General features: G+C 38.8%; 1 protein-coding gene across 4 annotated transcripts; it reads right to left on the reverse strand.

Annotated features, from left to right (window-relative positions):
- Positions 1-313: 313 nt before the first annotated feature.
- Positions 314-24,280, reverse strand: LOC112559031. 4 transcript variants are annotated; one of them, XM_025229871.1, is made up of 19 exons: positions 24,144-24,280; positions 21,193-21,253; positions 20,884-20,935; positions 20,500-20,542; positions 19,765-20,081; positions 19,111-19,492; positions 18,622-18,801; positions 18,129-18,276; positions 17,603-17,841; positions 17,215-17,445; positions 15,121-16,719; positions 14,710-14,856; positions 10,937-11,107; positions 10,643-10,816; positions 10,277-10,371; positions 8,958-9,106; positions 8,762-8,856; positions 8,349-8,451; positions 314-7,965 (listed from the first exon to the last, which is right to left on the reverse strand). In XM_025229871.1, exons 2-19 carry the CDS (start codon positions 21,194-21,196, stop codon positions 6,098-6,100), a joined length of 5,997 nt encoding a protein of 1,998 aa, XP_025085656.1. In that variant the 5' UTR covers positions 21,197-21,253; positions 24,144-24,280; the 3' UTR covers positions 314-6,097. The 4 variants fall into 4 exon arrangements, with proteins under 4 accessions (XP_025085656.1, XP_025085657.1, XP_025085653.1 ...); XM_025229872.1 differs by having other exon boundaries at positions 17,245-17,445; positions 17,603-17,856; XM_025229868.1 differs by having other exon boundaries at positions 17,603-17,856.
- Positions 24,281-24,293: the final 13 nt, after the last annotated feature.

A 24,293-nucleotide genomic window follows, 5' to 3' on the forward strand; every position in this document is an offset into this window, starting at 1 on the left:
GAGCCAGCGACAGAAAAGTTTTTTCTCATTGCTGTTTTTTGATGCACATTGTTTAGTATTAATGATATATAATGCTCAAGTAATCATGGGCTTAAAATATTCATTTATTTCGGTAGACTATTCAAAACTTGTGTCGCGTTATAAAATCTGCTGCATAAAACTCACACACCTATCAGTCTTAATCTACTTGTCATCACCTGGAAAAGCAAGTTTAAAAAAAAAGTATTTACCGAGATTTGGCTTAGATTGACACTTACTAGGTAACTTCACACATTAGCTCTCTCACGCCAAAGTAATAATAAAAAACATGACCACCATTGGTTACATGTATTTATGAAAGTCTCTGTATTGTGTTTGGTACAAATATTTATCACGTTTACATTTACACAGATAAATATTATTAGAAGTGAACATGTGTTCACAATATACATTATTCACACATCCATACCATCATCCCTTTGGCATTCATAATAAGTTAACCCTCACACTCCTATTTCTGGTAATCATCAAAACTGCACATGGCAATTCATGATATGGTATAAATGAAGAAAGTGTACATTCACTTGCACTTTGAAGTCTGCAACCAGGTGACAAGTCATCTTGGTCAAACACTTTAAGTCGTCTGGCATTTTCTTGCCAAATAAGCAAGGGATGCAATAAAACAGCACATGATTTAAAAAAAGGGATAACCTTTCCTGGGCAAGTAAGAGTTAAAACTGGACGTCAAACAATATGAACAGGCAGATTAATTGACATGTTCTGAAGTTTTCCCCTTCTTAAATATACACACTCTTCAGTGATATGTCATATGGCTTGAACTATGTGAGACCATATGTTGTCATGGTTTCTTGGGACCAAAAAATGAAGACAATTTTAAAATAAACTACAACTGTATTAATAAATACAAAATATTTTGTGTCTTACATACTAAAACAACTACTACTTGATAATGCCAATTTTCTTCTGTTCCCATTTTTCACTGGCAGTTATCTAAATTTTCAACCACCCACTCCCAAACCTATCCTTTGACCCTTTTAAGTAAAGCCGATTCTAACAACTGTACAAGGTATCACAGAATTGTGAGGATGTTTTTATATTCGATTTTGTTTTATATATGCATAACTCTGTAAAAGCAAAACTTAGTTCCTCCCAAGCCTCTCAAATAAGGAAAAATAAATATTACTACCCAGTAGCATTTCTTTAAAATGTAACAATTCATCGACATATGACAAGGAAAGATCTCGTAAGAATGTATAATGTGAACTTATATACACTGAAGAATCATCTAACTTCTCTTAGTTGCAATCAATAAGAAACAGATGAAGCTACAAGAGTGGTTTTTTTTAAAAAAAGGAGGTGGCGATTTAAGCGTTCAATAGGCTTGTGCCCCCTACACCCCCTGCAGTGTACTGTAAGTGATTAAACTTGTGTTGGTCATGATGTGAAAAAAAGGATCCAAGCCTCTTTTTATCCCCCCACTGCTTTGCACATTCCTTGATTTAGGGAACCTTCCAGAAAATATTGGCGACATGACTATCCATACCACCCAAATTTAAACAATTGGAAGCTTTGACAATGACTAAGCAAATAAAAGATTAACTGGTTTGTTGCTGATATTAAAAAAACATACACCCCCAGATGCACGATCTGAAAAATTTTTGCCTTCTAATCCATTAGGCAATAATACAGAAGCTGTATCAGACAGTGTGCATCCATGCTCTGGACAGCATTTATAAATAATCTGTCATTACAGCCATGTTGTTTTGCTGCATACAATTAAACCATCTTGTGCTATGCTGCAGAAAGACCTTGGAAAAGGACATATATCTACTCTTAAATTCTACAAATCTAGTACTATTGCCACTAAAATTATCCTTTCTTGAATAACAAGTATCAGGGGCTTGGCTTACCCAGTCCCCAAGTTACTTTAAACTTGTTTTTTGACTTTAACCACTACTACAAAAGACCAAAACAAAGGGAATACTCACCAATTATTTTTTTGGAAAAGTTTTGATCCACTAACAGAGTATAATAAAGTACTAAAATAATCCCCAAATCATCAATAAAAAGGAAAACAAATAAGCTATTTCAAAATTGAATGACAGGTGCACAATAAATGTTTAAATCCATACATATTCTAACACATTAAAACTGAACAACTTGCAACAGTATACCAACATGCTAAAATATTTTTCCCTTGAAGATTATGAAAATCTCTGCATGATTTTTCTCAGTAACCACTGTTGAACTTTTTCTGGACCAATTTTTTTTAAAAAAAAGTCTGAGGCAACCAGTACAAAGACATTAAAAAGAAAAAGTCTGAGAAAAGGAATGAAAGAGTACTGAAACACAAGGCATGGACATAAAGAGGTAAATAAAAAGGATGCGACAGAGACTGTGCAACTTTATGAAAGTAAGAATACAACAAGAGGTGGCATGGCACTTTCAAGCCCTGGTGAACCATTATCTGTTGCACCTCCCACTGAGCCCTTTGACACAGCTTTCGTTTATTTGTAGACATACTAAGCAGCACTTCACATCTACACTTAAGACCAAGTTTTTTGGGGTTTTTTCTTTTTTGGGAGGGAGATGGTAGAGGCACATATTTTTAGAAATGGCACCAAACATCCCAGAGCAGATAAGCAAAACTTTAACCAAGTAAAACTAGAAAGCAAGCTATAGCTTATTCTTAATTCACCCGAGGACAGTGCAAGTGATGATTGTCGCTAACATAAAGCTGTAAACGTCTATGGAGATTTGTTGCAGAATCGACAAATAGCTGCATCATCAGTAAGCTTCCTTGCACACAGATTAGAACATTTCAATATATTAATACTGTAGGTAACAATTATGCATCTCTTAATTCAAGAACAGAATTGAAGTTTAATCACCAGATGATACACACTGTGTTTTAAAATCTCTAATTCCTCCCCCCCCCCCCCCAAAAAAAAAATTTTGGCTGATTTGTAGACTGTGAAGTATGGGAAGATCAAGCCCAATTAAGAAACTCATGGGTTCAATACTCCACTATAGATCACATTTTTCAGTTTTAATTCTGTAATTTAGCATCCTAGAAGGGAATTTTTTTAGTTAGAGAAAGGAAAATATGAAATAAAGTCAAACTGTTAAGTAAAGGATGACATTTTACACAACTCTATAAACTGTGGACAACATTGTAATATTGCTCTTTCATAATCTGTAATTAGACCCAATTCAGAGTCTTAAAAGTTATTTAGTGCAGACAATAGTTTCCACATTTGTCTAAAGAACAATCTGTCTTTCTATAATGCATCTTAATATTGATGTTTTGTGTAAATAACATTATTTCTCCATGTCTAAATCCCAGTTTCAAGCAGAAATAATGATAATGTCCCACAAAAGCATGCTAAGGGTTATTATAATTACTTCATTTTACTTTGGTTGCTGTAGACAAAATGCTAGAATATGACTTATTGTTTACGGAAAATGATATACTGTTTTGTGCATCATACCACATTCACTGGGTATACAAACGGAAAACAAAATGAGAAAAAACAAAATGGAGTTATAAGAATATCAAGGCCCCTAAAGACAGACAGACCAATAAGGCATGACAAACCCAGAATTTTATATCATTTTGTAGACTGAATCCCAAACTATAAGCCATCAGAGTCTGACACTGTGTTGCATCAATACTACAGCAGTGAGAGAAGCAAGGTGATTCTACGCAATACCAATACAAAGTACATCCAACCTAAATGTGCCTTGCCCTTCCCCCCAAACTGCTTATGACCTTAAACCAATGAAATTAAAAAAAACAAACAAAACAAACCTGGATCATAAACTTCTTTTAACCAATCATTGAATGAATGTTCAGACACAAAAACAGTCCTCAGTCTACTCTTTAGGGAAATTGTATACACATATATAAAATAGCTCGTCTTACCAGAACCCTGACAGTACGCTAAGACTATGCACCTTGCAAAAATGGTGATGCATATCAGCCACTCAGAAATCCAGATCCATGTCAGGGAAGTATGTTACTTAACAGCTTTTTATAGGTAAATTTAATTTAAATACAAATTCTTTTGACTGACCATGCTTGGAAATACAATGCCTGGTTTTTAATTTTTTATCTGGGGGGGGGGGGGGGAAGTGGGGGTTAGTGAGTAAATGTGGTGGGAATGAAAATGAATATAAAGGAGACATTGCATGAAGTTGAATGGCAAGTAATTATTTTACCTTTTGATTTAAGACTGGTGGAGGGAAATTTAAAACGATATACAATTTTATAAATATTGATTTATTGAGCCAAAAAAACTTAAGTAACCAGTTACCATGCAAGCAACATATTGAAGGTGCTACACATGCTCTTCCTAAAAATAAAATTAAAAAAAAAACCTGCCTGAAAATTCAATCGTATTGCACATTGCTTTTCAAATGCTTTACTTGTCAGCATCTTATATTCTCCTCATAAAACGCTGACATTTAAGAATTTGCCAATGTAACTGATGAAAAGAAGAGATGGGATGAAAAAGCAAGACAAAAAGCAGTAGAATGCTAGAAGTTGACAAACCGGACAGATGAAACAGGACAAATCCTAGTTTTTAACTTAAGAAGAAAGGCTGTCTTGGGATGCATATGGTAAACCCTGCACACATTTCTTTTTACTACAATATGATGCCTTCTCTTTCCTTGGTAATGGTAACAAACTACAGAAACTTTTACCATGAAAGATGGAAACATTTCTTACTTTTGCCAGACAGAAATCCAATCCTAAGCAGAAAGTACCCAAAATATTGTGCTCTTTTCTTTAAGATAACAGAGTGAATACTGCCCGCAAAGATTAGAAGGCTTCAGGTCCAAAAGATACTATGAACAGTTTCCAATATTTAAAACTGTCACACAATGAACACCAAATTTATTCTGATCAGTTTGAGCACATTTAATCTCAGATGGTGAAATGCTGCAAGTTAAAAAAGCTTCACTGCCTTGAGGTCTTGTGGACCTGTTGTATCTACTTGTACCTTACTATCTAACAATTTCAGGGAAGGGTGGACAGGAAACTTGCAGAAAAAAAGGAAGTTTTTAATGTGGGCTTAAAAACAGAGATCTGAAAAATCCGTACAGCATCTAAAAATGTACAAATCTATTACTTACAGTTGCCACTAAAAAGGCCTTATCTGGGACAAAAAGAACCTGGACATTGCTGACCAATAACCCCAGTTAACTTGTTCATTGGTTTTAACTCTGGAATCCTGCTGTGAAAGACCACACCAAGGCAACAGTTGCCTGTAAAAATATCTTTTATAACTACACAAGACACAGGTACAGAGCAAGTGGAGAATGTCGAGAGATTCCAGAGCCAGCAACTTCCACCTTAATGTGTGCATGCTCATTCATTCACAGAAACAGAAAGAGCAGTGTGAAGATAATACAGATGACAAAAGGCAAGCAAGGAAAACAGGACTTGCCTGACAAATATTGCTTTGAGCTCAGACACCTCCAAATTAAATAAAACTCTGGCACTAGGGTATTTAAAAGATTTGAGACGAATAAGTCTAATGAGGTGTGTATGTAGGGGGGAGGAGGAGGGGAGCTTCTCAATGTCTTACAAACATGCAAAGGCCAGCCAAAGCATGAACAATGTGGTTAAAATGTCTTACATGAACCTAACTTGCAAAACATGATTTTTAAATTTTAGCTTATATGTAATCTGAACCTTTGTTCAGTTTCTGTAACCTAACTTATTGTTAGGTCTGTCCTTCCAAACCATGTATACCTTGATATCATGAGATCCACAGCAATTTTATGTGAATACTGCCTCTTAAAATCATGAAAAGGAGGGAAAAAAGTTCTATAAATGATTGGAGAGTTCAATCATCCCGCAATAAGTTTTTTTAAAACAATAACTGTCACAAAATATCAGACTATGCCAAACAAGAGATGCAGCTTTGCTCAATATCTAAACCCTGTTGTACTGACAGCTTAGCAGTCTGCTGAACTTCAGGGCCTGAAAAAAACTGTTTTTCCTCTCTCCCAGGCACTTCCTGTTTAGGTAAACGCACTCTGCTGAACAATTAAATAAATGCATGATCATGCAACAAGGGCAGCTTGGTCACATTAAAATACTTTGCACAGCTGCATCAAGATCATCGTCCATTCCCTCTGTGCCACTAGCAAGGTTCCTCACCCTTTCTTCCTCGGCACTACACCCTTCGCCAGCATCGTCACTATCATCGCACTCCTCCTGGCTGTCTGGTATGTCACTGTTTGTCACTGTACCTTCATATTCTCCCGTGATCCCTTCAAGCGATCCAAACGGTTCAGCCTGACAATGACCATACCCCTCTCCATTTTCCCCAGACCCCCCACTGCTGTTCAAAATGCTGTTGATGGCATGTCGCATCTGGGCATTCATCATGCTGCCTTGGGGGTCTGTGCCATCAGATTCAAAGGACCCTTCCATTTCATTGTCAGATCCAATATTAAACATCCTCTCTGTCTCAATCAGGTTTGAGGGGATGTGGCCTGGGAAAGCTGGTGGTTGCATACTGTTTATATCTACTGGAAGAGGACTATGAACGCCAAAGTCACTAAGATCAACACTATCGGAGTGGTGGTGACCAGCCTGTTGTTGCAGCTGCTGATGGTCCAATTCCATATCTATTATGCTGTCTATGGCAGACTCCATCTCCGAAGCAGAGCTTACTGAAACGTGTGCTCTGGAGACAGAGCTGCTCCCTGAGCTAGAGGAGTTAGATCGTCTGTGCAGCCTGCTTGCATCTTCCGAGTGACTAATAAAAGCTTGTCTTTGGCTATTGCTGCCTATGGACTTGTAATGTTTCTGATTTAACAGTCCTTCATTACCTTCTTGCTGGTTGCATTTTTGAACATCCTTGCATTCCACGACTGTTCCATCGTGTCTAGATTCAGAGGCCATATCTCGTACTCGGTCTGGCACTATACCAATATCTGAACTGGATGCACCACAGCCTGAAACATCACCGTTGTTATCCCCTGAACAATCTATCAACTCTCTTTTAGCAGCTGAATGGTCACGAGCACCAGAATCACCACTATCACAAGATGCATGTTGGTGGTATTTGTGCCTACTTGTGTCTGCACTTTCATGCAAGTTTCCATGTTTTCTCTTGCGAGAACTGCCACCAGCTGAGGCTCTGTTTACCACACCAATGCCATACTCCTGTGAGGTCTTCTCACTCAGCCTCTCCAATTTTACACTTAAAGAAGTCCTGCTGAATTTGTCCTTTTCTTCCACCTTGAACTCTTTATTGACCACTGAACCATACATAGAATCATCTATCCCTTCTTTTTTTATCTCCCTTTTGATTTCAGATATCTTTAAGTCCAAGGCAGGAGAGGTGATTTTTGTGTCCTTGCTACTCTCCTTGGAACCCTCTCTTGATCGAGTTCGCAATTTACGATGGTCAGATTCTGATGATTTTTGTCGTTCTAATGCCAGCCTGCTTGTAAAACCCTTCCCATCATTGCGAATGACCAGTTTGACCAGTCCCCGGGATGGTGCAGATGGAGATGGAGATGGAGCCACAGGAGATGGAAGTCCGCTTTTCCCACCTGATGACGGAGCTTCAAATGAATCATCATGGCTTGTGTTAGCAGAACTGACCTGCTCATCACTTTGCTCAGATGGTGCGCCAGCATCATCTCTGTCTTCCATTTCAAAGCTGTCATACGTAGCACAGTTTTCATCATCAGCACCATCATCATCATCATCATCATCATCATGATGTCTATGATCGCTATCAACATCGTCACCTGTGTTTCCGCTCTTGTTCCCATGCTCTTCCTCCTCCTCCTCTTCCCCTGCATCACTCTCATCATCAATCTCTTCATCTTGATCATACTCCTCTTCTACTTCCTCCTCTTCTACTTCCTCCTCCTCTTCCTCCTCCTGGGGGTCCTTCTTCAGGAGGTATTTCGTTGGCATCGGCACAAAAACATCTGTAATAGATGTTTGCAAACAGTTTCATCAAGAAATCAAATATTAATACTCGCAAGCCCTGTATTCATAATTAACAGACTGGCATTATATATTTTTAAGAACTACTTATGTTAACCCTGATCTCTCTCAGAGAGTTCATACTTTGAGCAAGTGTATTACACGAAATGAGAATTCTAAAACAAAGCAGCTTCTAACCAAAGTTTGTTGCTTACTTTATATCTCCAAACAATAAGCAAAAAATGAAATTATTTTGTGCTAAATAACTCTGTCCCCTCTAAGTTATGCACTGTTGTGCTCTTGTTCATGAGCACACACAAACTCACCTATGCATGCGAATGCACACGCACGCACACAGCTTCTACATATAAGATTTAAATCTTACCTGGGTCCTTCTCAATAATTCTTTTTTCGTCTTTAAGTACATTATGCATATCTTGGTTCATCATTCGCTGAATGAATACCATTTCGGACGATGGAAACCCTCGCTGTGCAAAAGAAGACAAACCTTATCATTTCCAACTGTTGGGTGGGAAAAATGCCTACTCACCAAACAAAAACAAAATGATGTAGCATGTTAACAGTACAAATCTGGAGGACTATAATCAAGTAAATGAGAAAGAAACTATGGTGCTCGTGTACTATCTATACCACAAGGACATTTACAATACAAAACTGCTATGGCAATTATTTCACTCTTTAAAGCTTCGTCAAATATTTCAAATACAGGAAAAAAAAAACATTTCTCAGAGGCTGAGCAAAACACTTAAAAAATTGAGCCTGAAAATCATTCCTTACCGTGCTCTCCTGCAGTAGTAGCAGGCGATACTTGGCTAACATTGTATCTTTCTTTTCTATGAGCTCCTCAGATATACTCTCAAAGTCATCATCAGCTGTCAGAAAGAGAAACGAAACTCATTAGATGCCCTAATTAATGTATGAGTTACTGCACATTGAAATGATCGCTGTCCTCACTGCATGTTTACATGCTCACCTTGTTCAAATTCTTCAGGAGAAGGGCCTGAGAACTGAAATACATGATAACGCAGGAGACGACGGCAAGCCTCACGGCTAGTGTGGAATCCACTTTTCGTGTCTGGTGCCAAGGCATTTGCCTGGTCTCTGCTCAGCTGCTGATGGATTCTGGTATTAAATAAAAGCAACATTTAATAGGCATTACAAAGTTTACATAAAAGCTACTTTTCATGTGAAAAATCCTGATTAAAAAAATGCTTGAATGTCACAAGCTTGAGTGGTTAGGGTTGTGACAAAGTGTTGGCTTCTTCAAAAATTATTTTACTAAGAATTACTTCCCTTAAGGAGATAAAAGAGACAACCAATCAGGTATTGAAATATCTGAAAGTCGGCAACGAGTCAGCTAGTCAAGAGCCATGATTGAGACAACTGCCAGTTAATTGAATTAACATGCATTTGTACGTAAACAGCCAAAAATGAGTAATATTTGAAGTATAATGTATATTCTAATAAAATATTTTATTCTTTGGCTCTTTACGTTTGTATATATTGTGCAAATAATTTTTTTTCAAATTTCTGCCTCAAAGCCTACTTTCCTGACAGGAGCTCTCTCCATTTCATACAGTTACCATCTTTCATTTGAATTAGTTCAAAAAAAACAAACTATATTTCTTGCTAATCTTATTGTTTAAACTTTTTTTATTTAAAAAAAGGACTTTGAAATGGGGTGTCAATGATAGATGTTTTTAATGTAGGTTAAAAGGCATCAATATTGGAGCACATAATACTTTGCAACATCGCTATCATTCAACCGCACAGCTTTTCATCTGTACAGGAGTTGATTTCCAAAAAAAGCCACTGCCTAGTGTGCATGCGAATTCTTGACAATGAGTCTTAAGTCACCATTCAAGCCAACTATTCAGAACACTGGCAACAAGACTTACTCTGAAGACCTCCCATGCCACTTAAACCAGAGGCTTAGTACTTGTGACTGTCACATGACAGGAATGTCATTACACTGAGTTTATAAAAGATCTGAAGTTATCCAAGAAGAGGGTGTAATCATGATAGCAAGACCGGATCAAATTTCTGACAATATACTGAAAACCTTTAACAGTAAAATGAGAAAATGTCACAAACCATGCTCCAACTGATAAAGGAATAAATGTTCAGGAAAACTAAAATTTTTCAATGATAATACTGCTTAAAGGAATTTCAGAGGTAGGCAGATCTGAATATGGCACTACTCCAAATAGACTGATACCGTGTTTATCTAAATATCTAGTAACACCTTGATAACAGAGACAATAAGCTATGGAGCAATGGCGCGATACTCACAATGAAACTTTGGGAATTTCGACTCTTTTGCAAGGGCTTGAATTTTGTGTTGACTGGCAGGGTTCTGCTTTTATGTGACTATTTTCCAATGCTTGCTGGAAATAGACACCAAAGTCATATATTCACATGTCAGCATGATGTATAAAGGATGATGTTTTAAATAACATGCCCACTAGACAAAAACAAAAAAAAAAAAACCCCAAAAAAATGAGAACAGTTAATGAACCTTTCTTTTGAGAAAGAAATGATTAGAACCAAATGGGCAAAACTAAAAAAAAAAAAGAAAAGAAAATCAACAGGGAGACAATATTATGGAGAAACTGCCATCAAAACCATACATCACCAGTTTCTCTTCAGAGTTTTTACCTGCACAGTCAATGGTAAATTCTCCAGTTGCTTTGGCATGACTGCAGCTGCTGAAGAGGCAGTCACAACCTGCAATTTCTTCCCTGCATCACTGGACACTGCTGCAACAACTGTGGGTGCTGCGACTGCTGCTGCACTGATGCTGGTTCCTGATGCAGAATGCACAGCTGCGGCCTGTAACAGGAAACAAAAGGGAGATTCTGTTTACTTGGATGTTATAAGTCTCAACAATAAAAAATTCTGACAACTTTGAAATCATTTCTAGACATAACATGCTGAATTTGAGTTTGGTACCTGAGTTTGTGTCTGCAAGGCATTTTCAGTCCCACGTTGCAGTTTGGCCAAGATGTGCTGCTGAGACTGCAAAAAAGCCTGCTGTTGTTCTAGTGACATCCGTGACAAGTGGAGCTCCAGCTTTTCCTGCTGACTGGGTGTCAACTGCAGCATCATCACCTGATTGGCAATCTGGAGATGAACATGAATCGAATTATATAAAGATTAAAAAAAGCTGTAGGAGGTGAGGTCACCACCTCCATGTAAATATAAATCACAATGACATCAAGAGGTATTAATCAAATCCAAATCAAATTAAAAATTGTTTGTACAAGGCATAGTCCAGGAGAAATTTTTATTTGGCTCACATGTATTTGGACGCATGTATTCCACTGGTGCAGAGTATGTGATCACATAAAAATTGCTTGTTTTCAACTCAAAGAATTTTATGGACCAATAGAAGCCAATTTTAAATCAGAATTTAAAAAAAAAACTTTTCCATTAGAATACATTTGTGTAAATAAGTGGTACCGACTAAAAACTGCCAGCATTGCAGTGGCTATTTTCCATGTGTATCATAATGTATTTTGATGGTTGGGACAATATTTGTGCTCTTATTTGCAAGCATTTACATTACTATTGATATATGTGTGTTTGTATACAGTCAAATCTCCTTACTATGCCACCTACCGGGACCGAGCAAAAGTGGCATAGTAGCGAGAGTGGCATAATACGGAGGGTTCGTAAATACGGCTTTATTTGCTCAAGTTACCCGTCAGTCCAAAGCTCTCAAGAATAGTCGGCTGGCGCTAGCTGTCTCCTCTCATTCTCCCCCTCACCTCTTCATCCTCCACCCCTCCCAACCACATCCGCACACCTGCATCCTGTCGCTAGTCGACCCCCTCCTGCTCTCCCTCTGTCATGTGACTGTCACCCGGCCAGCGACCTACCCCCATCGCCACCCTCCACCCTCCCTGTGTGCGTGCTATGTTCCATCCACCTAACTGCAATGTCCCACACTACCATAGAGTATAATAATCGAGCACTGCGTGGAATTTCACAACTTGTGCCTTTTAACAATCACACAAAAGTGGCATAGTAGCGAGAGTAGGGGTGGCATAGTAAATTTTTTTTTACATTGAATTTATAGTCGGGACCGAGCAAAAGTGGCATAATACCGAGAGTGGCATAGTAGAGAGATTTGACTGTATATATAATGAAAATACTTTAATATTTAAAAAAATAAAATTTAACAGATTTAAAGTGTAATAAAAGATGATGGAAAAAATTCATCAACTTTAAAGTGATGTAGCTTGAACCATGTGCAAAATACCCAGCAGATACCCAAGTTTGCTTTAAGAAAGCATTTTCTGCTCAATCAGGTGATGTACAACTTTGAACTGTCAAAGGACATGGCAGAAAAAGGGCACTCCTTTAACATTTAAAACGGACTGCTTCTGCAGCTAGATCTTTTGAAGGAATTACAGCTGCAAAAAGCTGGGATGGTGATCTTCCGTTGAACTCCTTGTGATACAGCATTATTTAACAACTTCTAGTTGTTCTACAAAAGCATCTAAACATCTGTAGGGTAGAGAGGCTGAAACTGAGAGAACTGGTGATGCACAATATCAGTCAGTGACCAACAAAGCAGATAAGAGGATGAATGAACTGGCTGTTGTGGTATGACAGAAATAAAACTGACCATTCCAAGCTTTAAATCCAAGAGATTCAATGCTTTGTTCTTACAGCTGCCAGTCTGTTTATTTTAGACAACATGCCATTGATTTCTTGCAATCTTGCTGGTCAAGAAAAAATAAAAAGGTTGGAAAAAGTGCTGCAGGTTGGAAAGGATACTCTTATCTTTTCTGTTCTGGTAAGATTGTATAATACTGTTGTTCAGATGCATAACAGCAGAAAGAAGGGAGAAATAACAGTGTGGCATCCATCTTTATGCAAAATCTGCCTCTAATGTTCAGCTTTTCTCCTACTGATAGCTCTGGAAAAACTTTTGGAGTTAAGTACTCAGGACAAGAGTTTAGGAGGCTGTTGTTCAACAACCAACAGCGTATCTTTTGCCAGATGGGTGTTTTCACGCTTTAACAGACCAGACTGTCATTGCAAACCTCCAGCATTCCAAGCTTCATAATCTTCTTGGCAACACGGACATATCTATCTTTACACCAAGACATTCTATGATACATCACCACAGTGTACTCAACATGCTTAAGTGGAATAAAGCAATTACAGACTGGTCTGTGAAAAAAATATCTGCTGATGAATAGAGGCCCCTCTTACATCTGGCAACGCAGAATGCACCAGGTCTCAGGCAGCACCATCAAGATCAAGATCATAATGTTATCACTTTTAAGAGGTGGTGTCTTGAACAATAGAGTCTGAAAATTGAAAATGAACCAAAAAGAAATAATGCAGATTAAAGGCTGAAATAACAGCACACCTTGCAAAGCACGTGCTTTGGCACCTTTTCCAAAAAAGAAATTCCTGCCATCAAGGAAAATGTGCACTACCTAAGGACTGTTCTCAGCTTCCAGCCTGAACACCTTAAACTGTCTAAACTGTCTAAACCGTTGTCAGAGGATGGAGAAAGTCTATCCCTTCCCAAATGTTGGATGCAGTGGTATGCAACAAAGCAGTGCTAGCACCGACTCAGAATGTGGTGAATTTCTGCCTGTCTTGAAGCAATGGTGGCTAATCCTGATTCAATATCATATCCTGTTGTTTACATTTACATAAGGACAGATTGCTGCAGTTTATTATAACACTTTCCACTTCGGGAACATTTTGTATTTATAAATGAACATGACACAAAGCAAAACAATTTTTGACCAAAACTCAAAACTGTAAAAAAAAATATATATGTATCTGTATATGATTTCAGTATTCCTCAAGTATCCAATAATGGTCATATCTGGAGCGTAGCCAAAAACCACAACCTTCATCCCCCACCCCAAAATGTTACTATTGCTAGACAGGTGTTTTTATTAATGTTTCAAATATGAGCCAATGTCTAGATAAGAAATCACAGCTGTTTTAAGCTTGCTACTTTTTCCATTTGAAAGATTGACGAATTTGTGATATTTCGAGTCCTTATAGGAGAACTCGCAAGTCTGTAGAAAAAATCAGGAGAGTACTTTATTGGTTGAAGTAAATGATGTTTATGGCGTATTTAGTAAACATTATCTTTGAAATGGAGTGCTTGAAAAATGTTTTCACACAAAATGATCAAGAAAACTCCCCTCCTCCCTCCAAATTTTGATGTGTTTTCTTCAGTATTTCTTTCTGCAAACTAAATTTTCAGTCACTTGAGTAGAAAGTCAGTATTGATAACTTCTCACATAAAGTTCTAGGTGACTTCTAGGATTTCAGGATGTTGTATACGAGAAGTTTAATCATGGTCCAAATAGTTACGGCTGTGATGCAAATCACAAACTTAGAACAGCAATATCTGAAAAACTAACAGAGATAAATACTAAGGTTTTGTTTAATTTTTCTTTTGTTGTTCTGATAATTTCATGTCAACATAAAAATACTTTAGTTTATTCCTTGTTACTCCTCGAGGTGCATAAGGCCGCAACATCACCTCTCCAGCGGACCCGGTTTTGGGTAGCCCCACCACCCCACCCCATCAGCTGAGCCCATAAAAATAAACATTTTTGAAAACCTAACCTTGTATGCCAGTACCTGCTAAGAGAAGGCCTAGAAATATCGACCTTTAGCTCTGCAGCTGAGTAAACTCCATACAAAACAGACTTTGTCAGAACACCCAAAGAACACACCTTTATCTGCACAGGCCTTGGTTCACTGGGTGGCAGACTTGTGACTGCCATCACATGCTGCACGGAGGGTGATGACTGGGGTGCTATAGCACCAACTTTAGCAGTAGTCATCACTGCAGTAGCTGTCCCTTTGCTCACGACTGTAACCTGATTATTGTAATACAGACACTTTCAATAACCCTTGTCTGTTAGTCACAGCATGCATAGTGTAAGTTTTAAACAGATTCATACACTTTTAAGATGGATATTACACTTCACTGGCTTTCCTTATGTTTAAAAATTTAAAACTACACCAAACTTAACAAACACCATAAACAGAATGCTTTAATCTATTACTTCTGTTGTTACTTGTGTATTTTTAACAACTGCTAAGAACTGTATCAAAACAAAGGTATTTTATCAAGATCTCACCTTGTGTGGTGACTGCAGCAGCACCTGTTGAGGGGTAGCACCTGCTGGCCCTGTCATGCCTGAAGAAGACTGCCCAAAATGAACATGCACAACTCCAGGCTGACCTGCAACCATGCTCCCCGATGCTTCTACTGAAGGCTGTTGTCCTGAAACTGTCATCACCAAACCAGCTGTAGATGTCTGTCCACCCATCTGGCAGCCAGCTGCACCAAGTGGTCCACTGACACTGGTCTGTACAGACCCTGCCACAAGCACTGGCTTGGTCTCTGATGTCATGCCACCCTGTATCATCTTCAGACCAGGTTCTGTCTTAGCTGGCAGCAATCTTAGCTTGCCAGACACACCAGAACTGCCTTTAGGCTGGATTTGCAGAGTAGAAGTTGACAAAGGTTTGACGTCTGCCCCATGCAAATCCTGCTGCTGTACTGACTGAAAGCTGGTCAACTGTGCTGGGGCAACCAATGGCTGCCCAACCATGTTAGGTGAAATTCTGAAGGGAGTCTGCTGGCCAACGGCAACACTCTGTTGCTGCTGTTTCTGAGAGTTTATGGCATTCCGTAGCTGGTTTTGTGCCTGACACACTAACTTTCTTCGCTGCATATCCAATTGCTGAAGCTGTATACGCTCTGCCTCTGTAAGGGAGCTTGGGGGTTTTTTTTGCAGACGAGTTATCTCTGTCTGGATGTTCAGAAGAGTGCGTTTCTCTTCCAAGCTCAGTTGAGGATTGGGCACCAAGGGCTTGACAGACACATTTGGTGGACCCTGTTTACCTCCTCTACTATGCACACTTGTAGTGGTTCCTGTCCCTACCCCTGCATTTGATGTGATTGCTCCTTTCTGCACAAATCCTATAGTAGTGGTAGTTGCCACAGCTGGAAGACCAACTGTGGCAGTGTTAGTCTGGCTGGAGGCAAGATAAGTAGAGTTAAGCAAGCCTGCCTGCAAAGCTGTACCCTGGAGAGAGATTCCTGACTGGGAAATAGTGACAGTGACTGGGGTAGAAGATGCAGTTGTCATGCCTAACTTGGATAAATCTTTGGTGCTGCTCAGTACAACAGGCAACGCAGGTTCTTGATCTCTTGAAGCTTCCTTTTTCTTCTTCTTTTTCTTTTTTGTTGGCTGTTGAGGTGGTGGTGGAAGTTGTGGCGGTGGTGAAGGAGTGGACTGCAGTTGTGGAGTTGCACTATGATCTAACGTCACGCCGCCAAACATGTCCATGTAGCTGTCATCAGGCTCAATGCCACTGGTGATCAAAGCCTGTGATAATATATTATCAAAGACACCAGGTTGGGAATTGGACGAAGTCACTGATGAGTTTAGTTTCTTTGATTTCTTGCTCTGATTGCTACTTATTGCATTTGCTGCCTGAACAGAGGTGGGCAGACTGCTGGCAACTGTACTCCCAGTCACAACAGGTGAAGATGACATCATTTGAGACTGGGGCTGCAGCTGCTGCTGTTGTTGCTGCTGGATGACAAACTGTTGCTGTGGTGAAGTGAAGGCCTGTGAAAGCTGAAACCTCTGCAAGCTTTGTAGCTGCTGGAGGTTCAGATTCTGACTGGGCAAGTTAAGAGTTACTGTATTGGGCTTGCTGCTTGCCTGAAAAGCAAAAGCAAAACTTAAAGCCAAAGTTCTTAATTCCATGCTTTTGGTCTGCATTAGTGCAGCCTGCTTGCTAATACAAATATAGTTATTTCAGTATACTGCAGAACAAATTTGCAAATCTTCCACCACAGATTGCGGAGAGAGGGGAAAGGAAAAAATGAGAAGATGAATCCTGTCTGTTGAAATTTCAATAATGTACTAAAGAACAGTAAGTTTACTGTAGAGCATGGATGACCCTGTCTAATGAATTTTCTGCATAATTTTATAAAGATACCCCCACCAAGTTCAAGATAAAGTTAGAAAAATAAAATTTGTCCAAGTCTTATTCTGTGATACCCATCAGATGACCTCATAATTAGAGGTTTAGAGTCAACAAATACTCTTTGTCTGGTTAAGTTGATGAAGAAAGCAATCCTAACAGCCGGCCAGTTTCAATCAAAGAAAGAGAGCTGCAGAGAGACCGTGGGGGAAAAAAAAATTAGGCTCCACCTGAGCAGCTTGCTGTCCAATGAGACGAACCTGTTGCACACTCTGATTGCCACTCATCACTTGTCCAAGCAAGACTCCACTACTGACAGGAGTCTGCATCTGACCCTGCTGGGGTGCACCTGTGGTTGGTTGACTGACAAGTCGAAGAGATTGTGTCCCACCCCCAGCAATGAGCTGCTGCAGCTGCAGGTTCTGTGCTGCGCTTGTTTGTGCTACAAGCTGCTGAGGGACCTGCAATGTAGGTTTCACACATCAGAGGCTGTCATACATTCTCAAAATGACATCCAATGCTCTTGCACTTATTTCTCCCCCTCAGATCCTACCTGGTTACTTTTTAAAAAATAATCAAAATGGAGATGTGAAGAATATTTTTAAAAAAACAACATGCCTGGGCTGAGGTCATATTCACTGTCTGAGCTGTAGAAGCAGTTGTCTGAAGATGCTGTGCAGACTGCTGTAGAAGAGGTGATGGTGTGACTGTCCGCAAAATAAGATTGGTCTGTCCCGGTCCCGCCTGTATGTTTGTGCCGCTGACTGCTGCACGCTGTATGAGAATTTGCTGCCCCTGCGGTCCCCCCAAGTTGACCAGACTGAAATTTGGTTGCTGCCCACTCACACTTCCACTACCTGCAAATAACAAGCCTATAACATACAACATGAAAAGACGATACTTTCTCATTTTAAGTTTCTAAAATTTACACTAAGGCGTTCCTTGAGGTATCATACAAATGTCATTAAAAAAAATTTTATTTATATGGGCAACCAAAGGGGTGATCAGAAGGCAGGTCATCATAAGATCTACACCTGAAACACATGCATGTCTTTCTTGCTGACTGGTGTTATACTATAAATGTGAGCATCAGAATTTCATGTCCTTACCAACCAGACCATCCACCCACACAACCTATCCCTACCTAATGCAACATTTCCTGATGCCTGGCCCAAAGACTGCCCCAGGCCGAGACTGGAGAGGGAGCTCAAGTTGAGCTGACCAGGAAGCTGCTGTCCCCCTGCTGGCGCCTGGATGAGAAATTTTCCTTGCGCCGTCTGAATTAAAGCTCCCTGCACAAAATCATACCACAAAGAAACTGCTAAGTATGCTGCCACATATCTAGTAAAACTAACTACAGTAAAATTTAGAGCCTTCTCATATGACAACTTAGACGATATTCAAAAACATTTTGCACTGCAGGGAAGGAATTCATTGGATTTTCAGGCTACAAAAAATATAAGCCACAAATAGGTATATCAGAACATTTTCACACTTAGACACATGCTTAGCTTGAATGTGTACTGATCAAGATAAAACTCCCCGCAGACATTTCGTCATTTTGTGCACCAGAATCAGCATGTGATGTTTGTACCCTCCTCTCCCACCTCCCATCCAAACACATTTTCTTCAGTTACCTGAAGATTTAGCTGGTTGGGTAAAACGTGAGCCACATTGACGTTCACCACATTAGGGTTCTGAATGAGTGCATTTTGCGTGTGGACAATATTAGATCCGTGCGATGCCAGAACTGCATGGCCCTGCAGCAAGTTGTTTTGTTGTGCTGTCTGGTTTGTGACAAATCCTTGTAAAGGCATCTAAAAAAGAGACAGGAAAAAAACACTTTAAGAGACCCTTTAACTCTGGAACCCACGATATCGGACTGATCCTGTTTCTTCAATGTAATGAGCTTAACTATTTAAAGAAACTGTAGAATGAACTGACATGTCTGCCAAGAACATTCACAAAGTAGCCTTATGAGTTATTTATCAGCTGTGCATCACACATAACCAATGAAAATTTCTGGTGTTAATGACAATCGATGTTTAAAATTTTTAAACTATGTAATGCTACTACTATGTAACATACAATATCACTTATTTAAGCTATGTCTACAGCATAACTACCTGCTGGGAGATCTGAGATTGAGGCAACTGCAAAAAGTTAATGCTTGATGGAGCTGCAGCAGTTACAGTTGCACCAGTAATGTGCTGCTGACTAGAAGGATGACTGATCGTTGTTATCTGGGGCTGCCCTGATGCTGCTGATAAAGCCTGATTAGGGGTCAGTGTACGGCTCAAATGTGGTCCTGGACTCTGGCTAGGTGTGCATGGTCCACTGACAACAGGTGAAGATGAAGACATGAACTGGCTTGGGGCACCATTTATAGTGGTGCTGCCAGCAGAGGTCTGCGTAAGATGGCCTTGACCCTGAGTCAGATGTATAGATGTAGCTGTGCCAGGAGTTGTTTTGAGAATAAACTGGGACCCAATCTGCTGTTGTCCCAACCTGAAAAAAAATTTTTTTTTTTAATGGCAAGTTAAATGTGGAAGAAATATGTAAACATAGGTCAAACATTAAAAAAGTACAGAAACATCTTTAGTCATGAATTAATGAGCCTATAGCACCTGGTCAATGGACTGAAATTTCTAACCCATACAGAGGTTGAGGACACACATTTCCCTGACCATGAAAATGATGACCAAAATTACTCTCCCAATTCAACAGCAGTATTAACTAAAAATTGAAATAGCATTATATCATGTAATAATCTCTCTCACCCTTGAAGTATGGTTTGATTTTGCAAGACCTGATGAGCAGAGATTCCCACTGCATCAGAGGCGGACACAATTTGTTGTGTTGGCTGCTGCTGCCCCATGGCCAACAACTGCAGTCCCCCCATGTTCTGCTGTTGCTGTAAAACTGCATTTTGTAGGACATGCTGCTGCACTGCTGTTGCGACATGTTGCTGAGCTGCAGCAGCCTGTGAAATTGACTGGCCAGAATTGTCAGAATTGTTTGAAGGGTCAAGTTCAGCTGATGAAATGAGGTCATCAGCCCATGTGAACCCCACTGCATCTTCTAAATTTGGTGAGACCTATAAATAAGGATACTAATCTGTTCAACACTGATTATTAATGTGCACTTAAAGGACTACTTGAGAACTAATAAAGGCCTGGTGGGGGGGGGGGGGGCGGGGACAGATTAAAAGCAGCAAAAACAAAACAAAAAAAAACACACCCAAAAGCAAAAAACAAACTGTTTACTCGCCAAAATATTTATGCCTTTTACAGTGAAATTCAAAGTGGTGTATAGTTATTTCGCTCAAAATAACTGTAACTGAAGTACTCTTTTCGAAATTCAAACCTCTTTAAAAAAAACAAAAAAACAACAACTCTAGTTTTGTTGTACAAGGCATTATGCCTGTTCTTTGTTTAATAGTTACTACAGATTTTCTTTAGGGTAATAATCCCCTCCCCAAAACTACAAAAACTGGTAGAGTCAATCACACTTACAGCAGAGTTTCCAACATCTATGAAATTGAAGATGTTTGGATCTCTGAAATACAGATTTAAAAAAAAAGTAAAGATGAAAAGTATACATGGTTGCAAGAACAAATGCTAAAACATGGAGTGCTTGTATTATAAAACTGATTCCTGTTTTTTTTTTTTAATAGTTTGATAAAATAGTTTAACAGAAATATGCCGTTTTCATTACACACTTGCTTAAAAATTTAACCATTCATCCATCCAAAGGTTTATAAAACCATAGCATTCTTTCAAAACTGATATACATCCAAACATCAATTTATAATTTCAGCATACAAGGTTAGTTGTGTTTGTGCATTCATGCCCTATTTCCAGATACTTTCATCTACAGCTCATAACAAAAGTTCTTACATGCTATCATCCACAGTTCCAAGTACATTTTGATCCATCTCAGCAGAAGGTACTGGGGAAGATGGAAAAATCAACAATTGCATTATTTACAGCAAACATACTGCATATGAAAGAATGGTGGTGTACAAAAGCATTTTATTTTCCACAAAACTATCCAAAAGCTTCAAAGTGGCGATGGGGAGGATAGTCTGTCCTTTGTAAGTAGTATTTTTCACTTTAATACACATTAAAATATATTCTCTCACATAATGAGGAAAAACTGAGAATGCACTCTTACTCATTATACACAGACAGAAAATGTGCACTTACACATTACACACTGACAGGGACTTGAGCTTTGCTCTCTTTTTCTTCATCTTTTCCTGTGATACTAGAAAAGAAAAAAAAAATGGTTTGAATGTTTCACACTTCAGCTATTAAAAGTATACATACTTCAGACACAAAAGACATCTGAAGTATCTATCTGAAGATAGGGTTTAACAAAAATAAGTAGGAGAAAAACTCAGAATTATTAATATGAAAATGTGTTCTTTCTCTCTCACACACATACTACTCAACATTTTGATATGTTTACAATAAATAGCAAAAAGCTATCGCATTATAGTCCAAGGGTTTGACTGTTGTCATTATTATTGTTTTAATCTTAATCTGCATTTCCTACATCCCCAGATACATGTTGTGATAAAAGGCTTATCTTCTCAAATCTAATTCAAAATTTCTATCAACAAGAAAAAAAAAAAGCTGAGGCTCACAAGCACCAATGAAACATACTGCTAAGCTGGCGCAAGCAATCCGAATATAAAACACACAAACTAGGTGGAAAGGAGATCAAATGTATGAATTATAACCCACATTAACTCCCTTCCCATCTTCAGTATCATAAAATTTTTCTAAAATTATTTGCCTTTAATCTAAACAATCTAAATTCTAAGCAGAATTGTAGTTACACAGGTACCCCTCCTTCTTCCTCCTTCATCAAAGGGCTCTCTCTGCATTCTCAACTTCTGAAGAAAAGTTAGTGGTCTCCACTTAAACATCACCTAAACTTTTGTTTTCTCAGTAATTAAAAGCATTCCTTTTTTTATTTTTACAGATGAAACTCTCAGAACTACAATTCCCCCAACAGATTACAACTGTGCATGGTATTAGTACTGTTGAGACAAAGGAATGTTTTGAGGAATGCCACACCAATGATAACTGAACTCCATAGCTAAAATGTTGACAAGTGGTGACAGCCAAGTGGAGAAGGCATTAAGGCATTTAAGCATTCTTTTCTGACTGGCAGCATGAGGCTAACTCAGATTGACTGGGACTACAGGGGCACTTCCTTAATGCCTTTAGTCAATCTCATGACATTTTGTTATGAAGCATCATGAACCTAATGACCAATGTTATGGTAAGGTGTAGTGGCATACTGCCCATGAACATGATTTTAGTATTGGAGAAGAAAGCAAAAACAAACTTTTCAAATTCTATAATAAGAAACCAGATCTGGAAAATAAATGAAACATCATCTGTGATGCTTCCAAAGAAACATTGCTCTTGTAAACCAGTACAGGATAACAAAATCAGCATAAGTCCCAAGGGCTATTTCAGTATACACTATCCTCTTCCCTCTCATCCCTACAGATGCCGAATGGTTTTGTCTATAAAAGCCGGTGCAAGGAATTGCTTATACTGGATACTTTCACTTAAATGAGTCTATGTTTAATTAACGCTACCTCTTCTTACCAAAGTTGGTAGTGTGTTGCATGTAAGAAGATATGTAGTTTATCTTGAGCACTTTGGAGGTGAACATGTTTACACATTTAAAACTTGTAAAAATAGTTGTCTGAAACATAACACAACTTCTTGTGTTTCAAATTTAAACATAATTTGCTAGTCAATGACCATTTAATGTTGATGCAGTATTTTCCACGTCAAAAAGCTAAAAATGGCAAAATAACAGACATATTGGTCTCCTCCTACATCACCATGTTATTTTTGTTAACAGTTTTTTACTGTATCCAGTTCAATGTTTAAAATTTAATCAGATCAAGCACATAATGACATTTTTACTGCATAAATACATCTTATTCAGAATGAAGTTCTAAACACTAGCCCATGTATCTGATGTACCCTAAATCAGTTTAATCTGATAAAGTATAGACACATCAATTTTTATAACTATACTATGACATATTAATCCAAAGGGTATTTATCATATGTGAACTGGCTTTTCCAACTGCACTTTTTTTGGGTATAGGACAAATTCAAGCCATGGTGTTAAACAAAACTGTGAACACATTCAAGAGTCTCAGTAAACAATACCTGCAATTTAGCTTAATACTATTACTGTATTCAGTTCATTTTGGTAGTAACATTAATGTTTCCATGCTCAAGTCAAAAGTTTGAGGATTTTTCTTTTTGGTTCGTGTCGTTATATTCCCTTACCTAGCTGATTTCAGTTTAAACAAGTTGACATCAGGGTCACTTAGCCTTGCATAAAGATCTTGACATTTTCGATACTGCAAGCTACCAGGTGAAATGGTATGTAATAAACTTGTTACATATAGGTCCTTTTATTCAGTCTTCTAAAACAACTGACAGGTGTGTGGATTCCCGCGTACCCTTCGGAAATAGCCAGCGTTTGATTTTGTATAAATTGTTAGCAATACGAAATATTGAACACGGTGACCTAAATAAGTTTCATAGAAAGATTTTAGTATATCATATAGTAGGTATGGATTCGGCACTATGGGTGAGACAAAAAACAAAACACAAACACACACAAGCTAATGTAATGAACGCGCTACTCGTACAGTCTTCCTTCGCTTGGATTGTGGTAGTTCAGAACTGAACGATAAGCCCTGACGAAAGTTTCTAGGCTTATACGTTTGACGACAACGCCTAAACATGCACATCAACAGGGAAAAGAAATAGGAAATCTGTGGCAAACGCAAAGCGGGATGCCAACCCCTGAATTTGCTCGAGTTCAAAGCTTGTGCGAGCCATGGAGTTGCGACGAGCTTGCTGGCTTTCTGCCGCCAACCAACGTCGCAGTTTGCGCTCGCCGTCTCTCAGATGACCTCATACAAGAGAATGCATTAGTGCACGGAGAAGTACAAACAGAGATGATTTGTTTGGTACCAGTTATAGTAAGATAGGATGCGTGGTTTTTGCATTTGTAAGCCCCTAAACTGCTCCACTGCACGATTACGTCTATGTACGCGTGCCTTCCCTGCGAATTTTATCTAAAATAATATTCTACGTTCACTCACCGTCATGTAAGCGTGCCAATGATTAACGGGGTTCACAATTTGCATTGCAGGGGCGGTATTAACCTTTGACCTTTCGCTTGAAATGTTCTTGAATGACTTTCCTGGTACAATAGCCAAAGAGTCTTAAGTACGACTAGTAAAATGTTGACT

The sequence above is a fragment of the Pomacea canaliculata genome, linkage group LG3, assembly GCF_003073045.1.
Source record: "Pomacea canaliculata isolate SZHN2017 linkage group LG3, ASM307304v1, whole genome shotgun sequence".
Taxonomy (NCBI): domain Eukaryota; kingdom Metazoa; phylum Mollusca; class Gastropoda; order Architaenioglossa; family Ampullariidae; genus Pomacea; species Pomacea canaliculata.

What these genes read in the sequence shown, in the direction of transcription:
- LOC112559031 (XM_025229868.1), bottom strand. An exon ending in TGCTGCAGTCACCACACAAG is followed by an intron (nt 14,857 to 15,120) that starts GTGAGATCTTGA and finishes TACAATAATCAG; the next exon opens with GTTACAGTCGTGAGCAAAGG. An exon ending in GAAATTCCCAAAGTTTCATT is followed by an intron (nt 9,107 to 10,276) that starts GTGAGTATCGCG and finishes ATTTAATACCAG; the next exon opens with AATCCATCAGCAGCTGAGCA.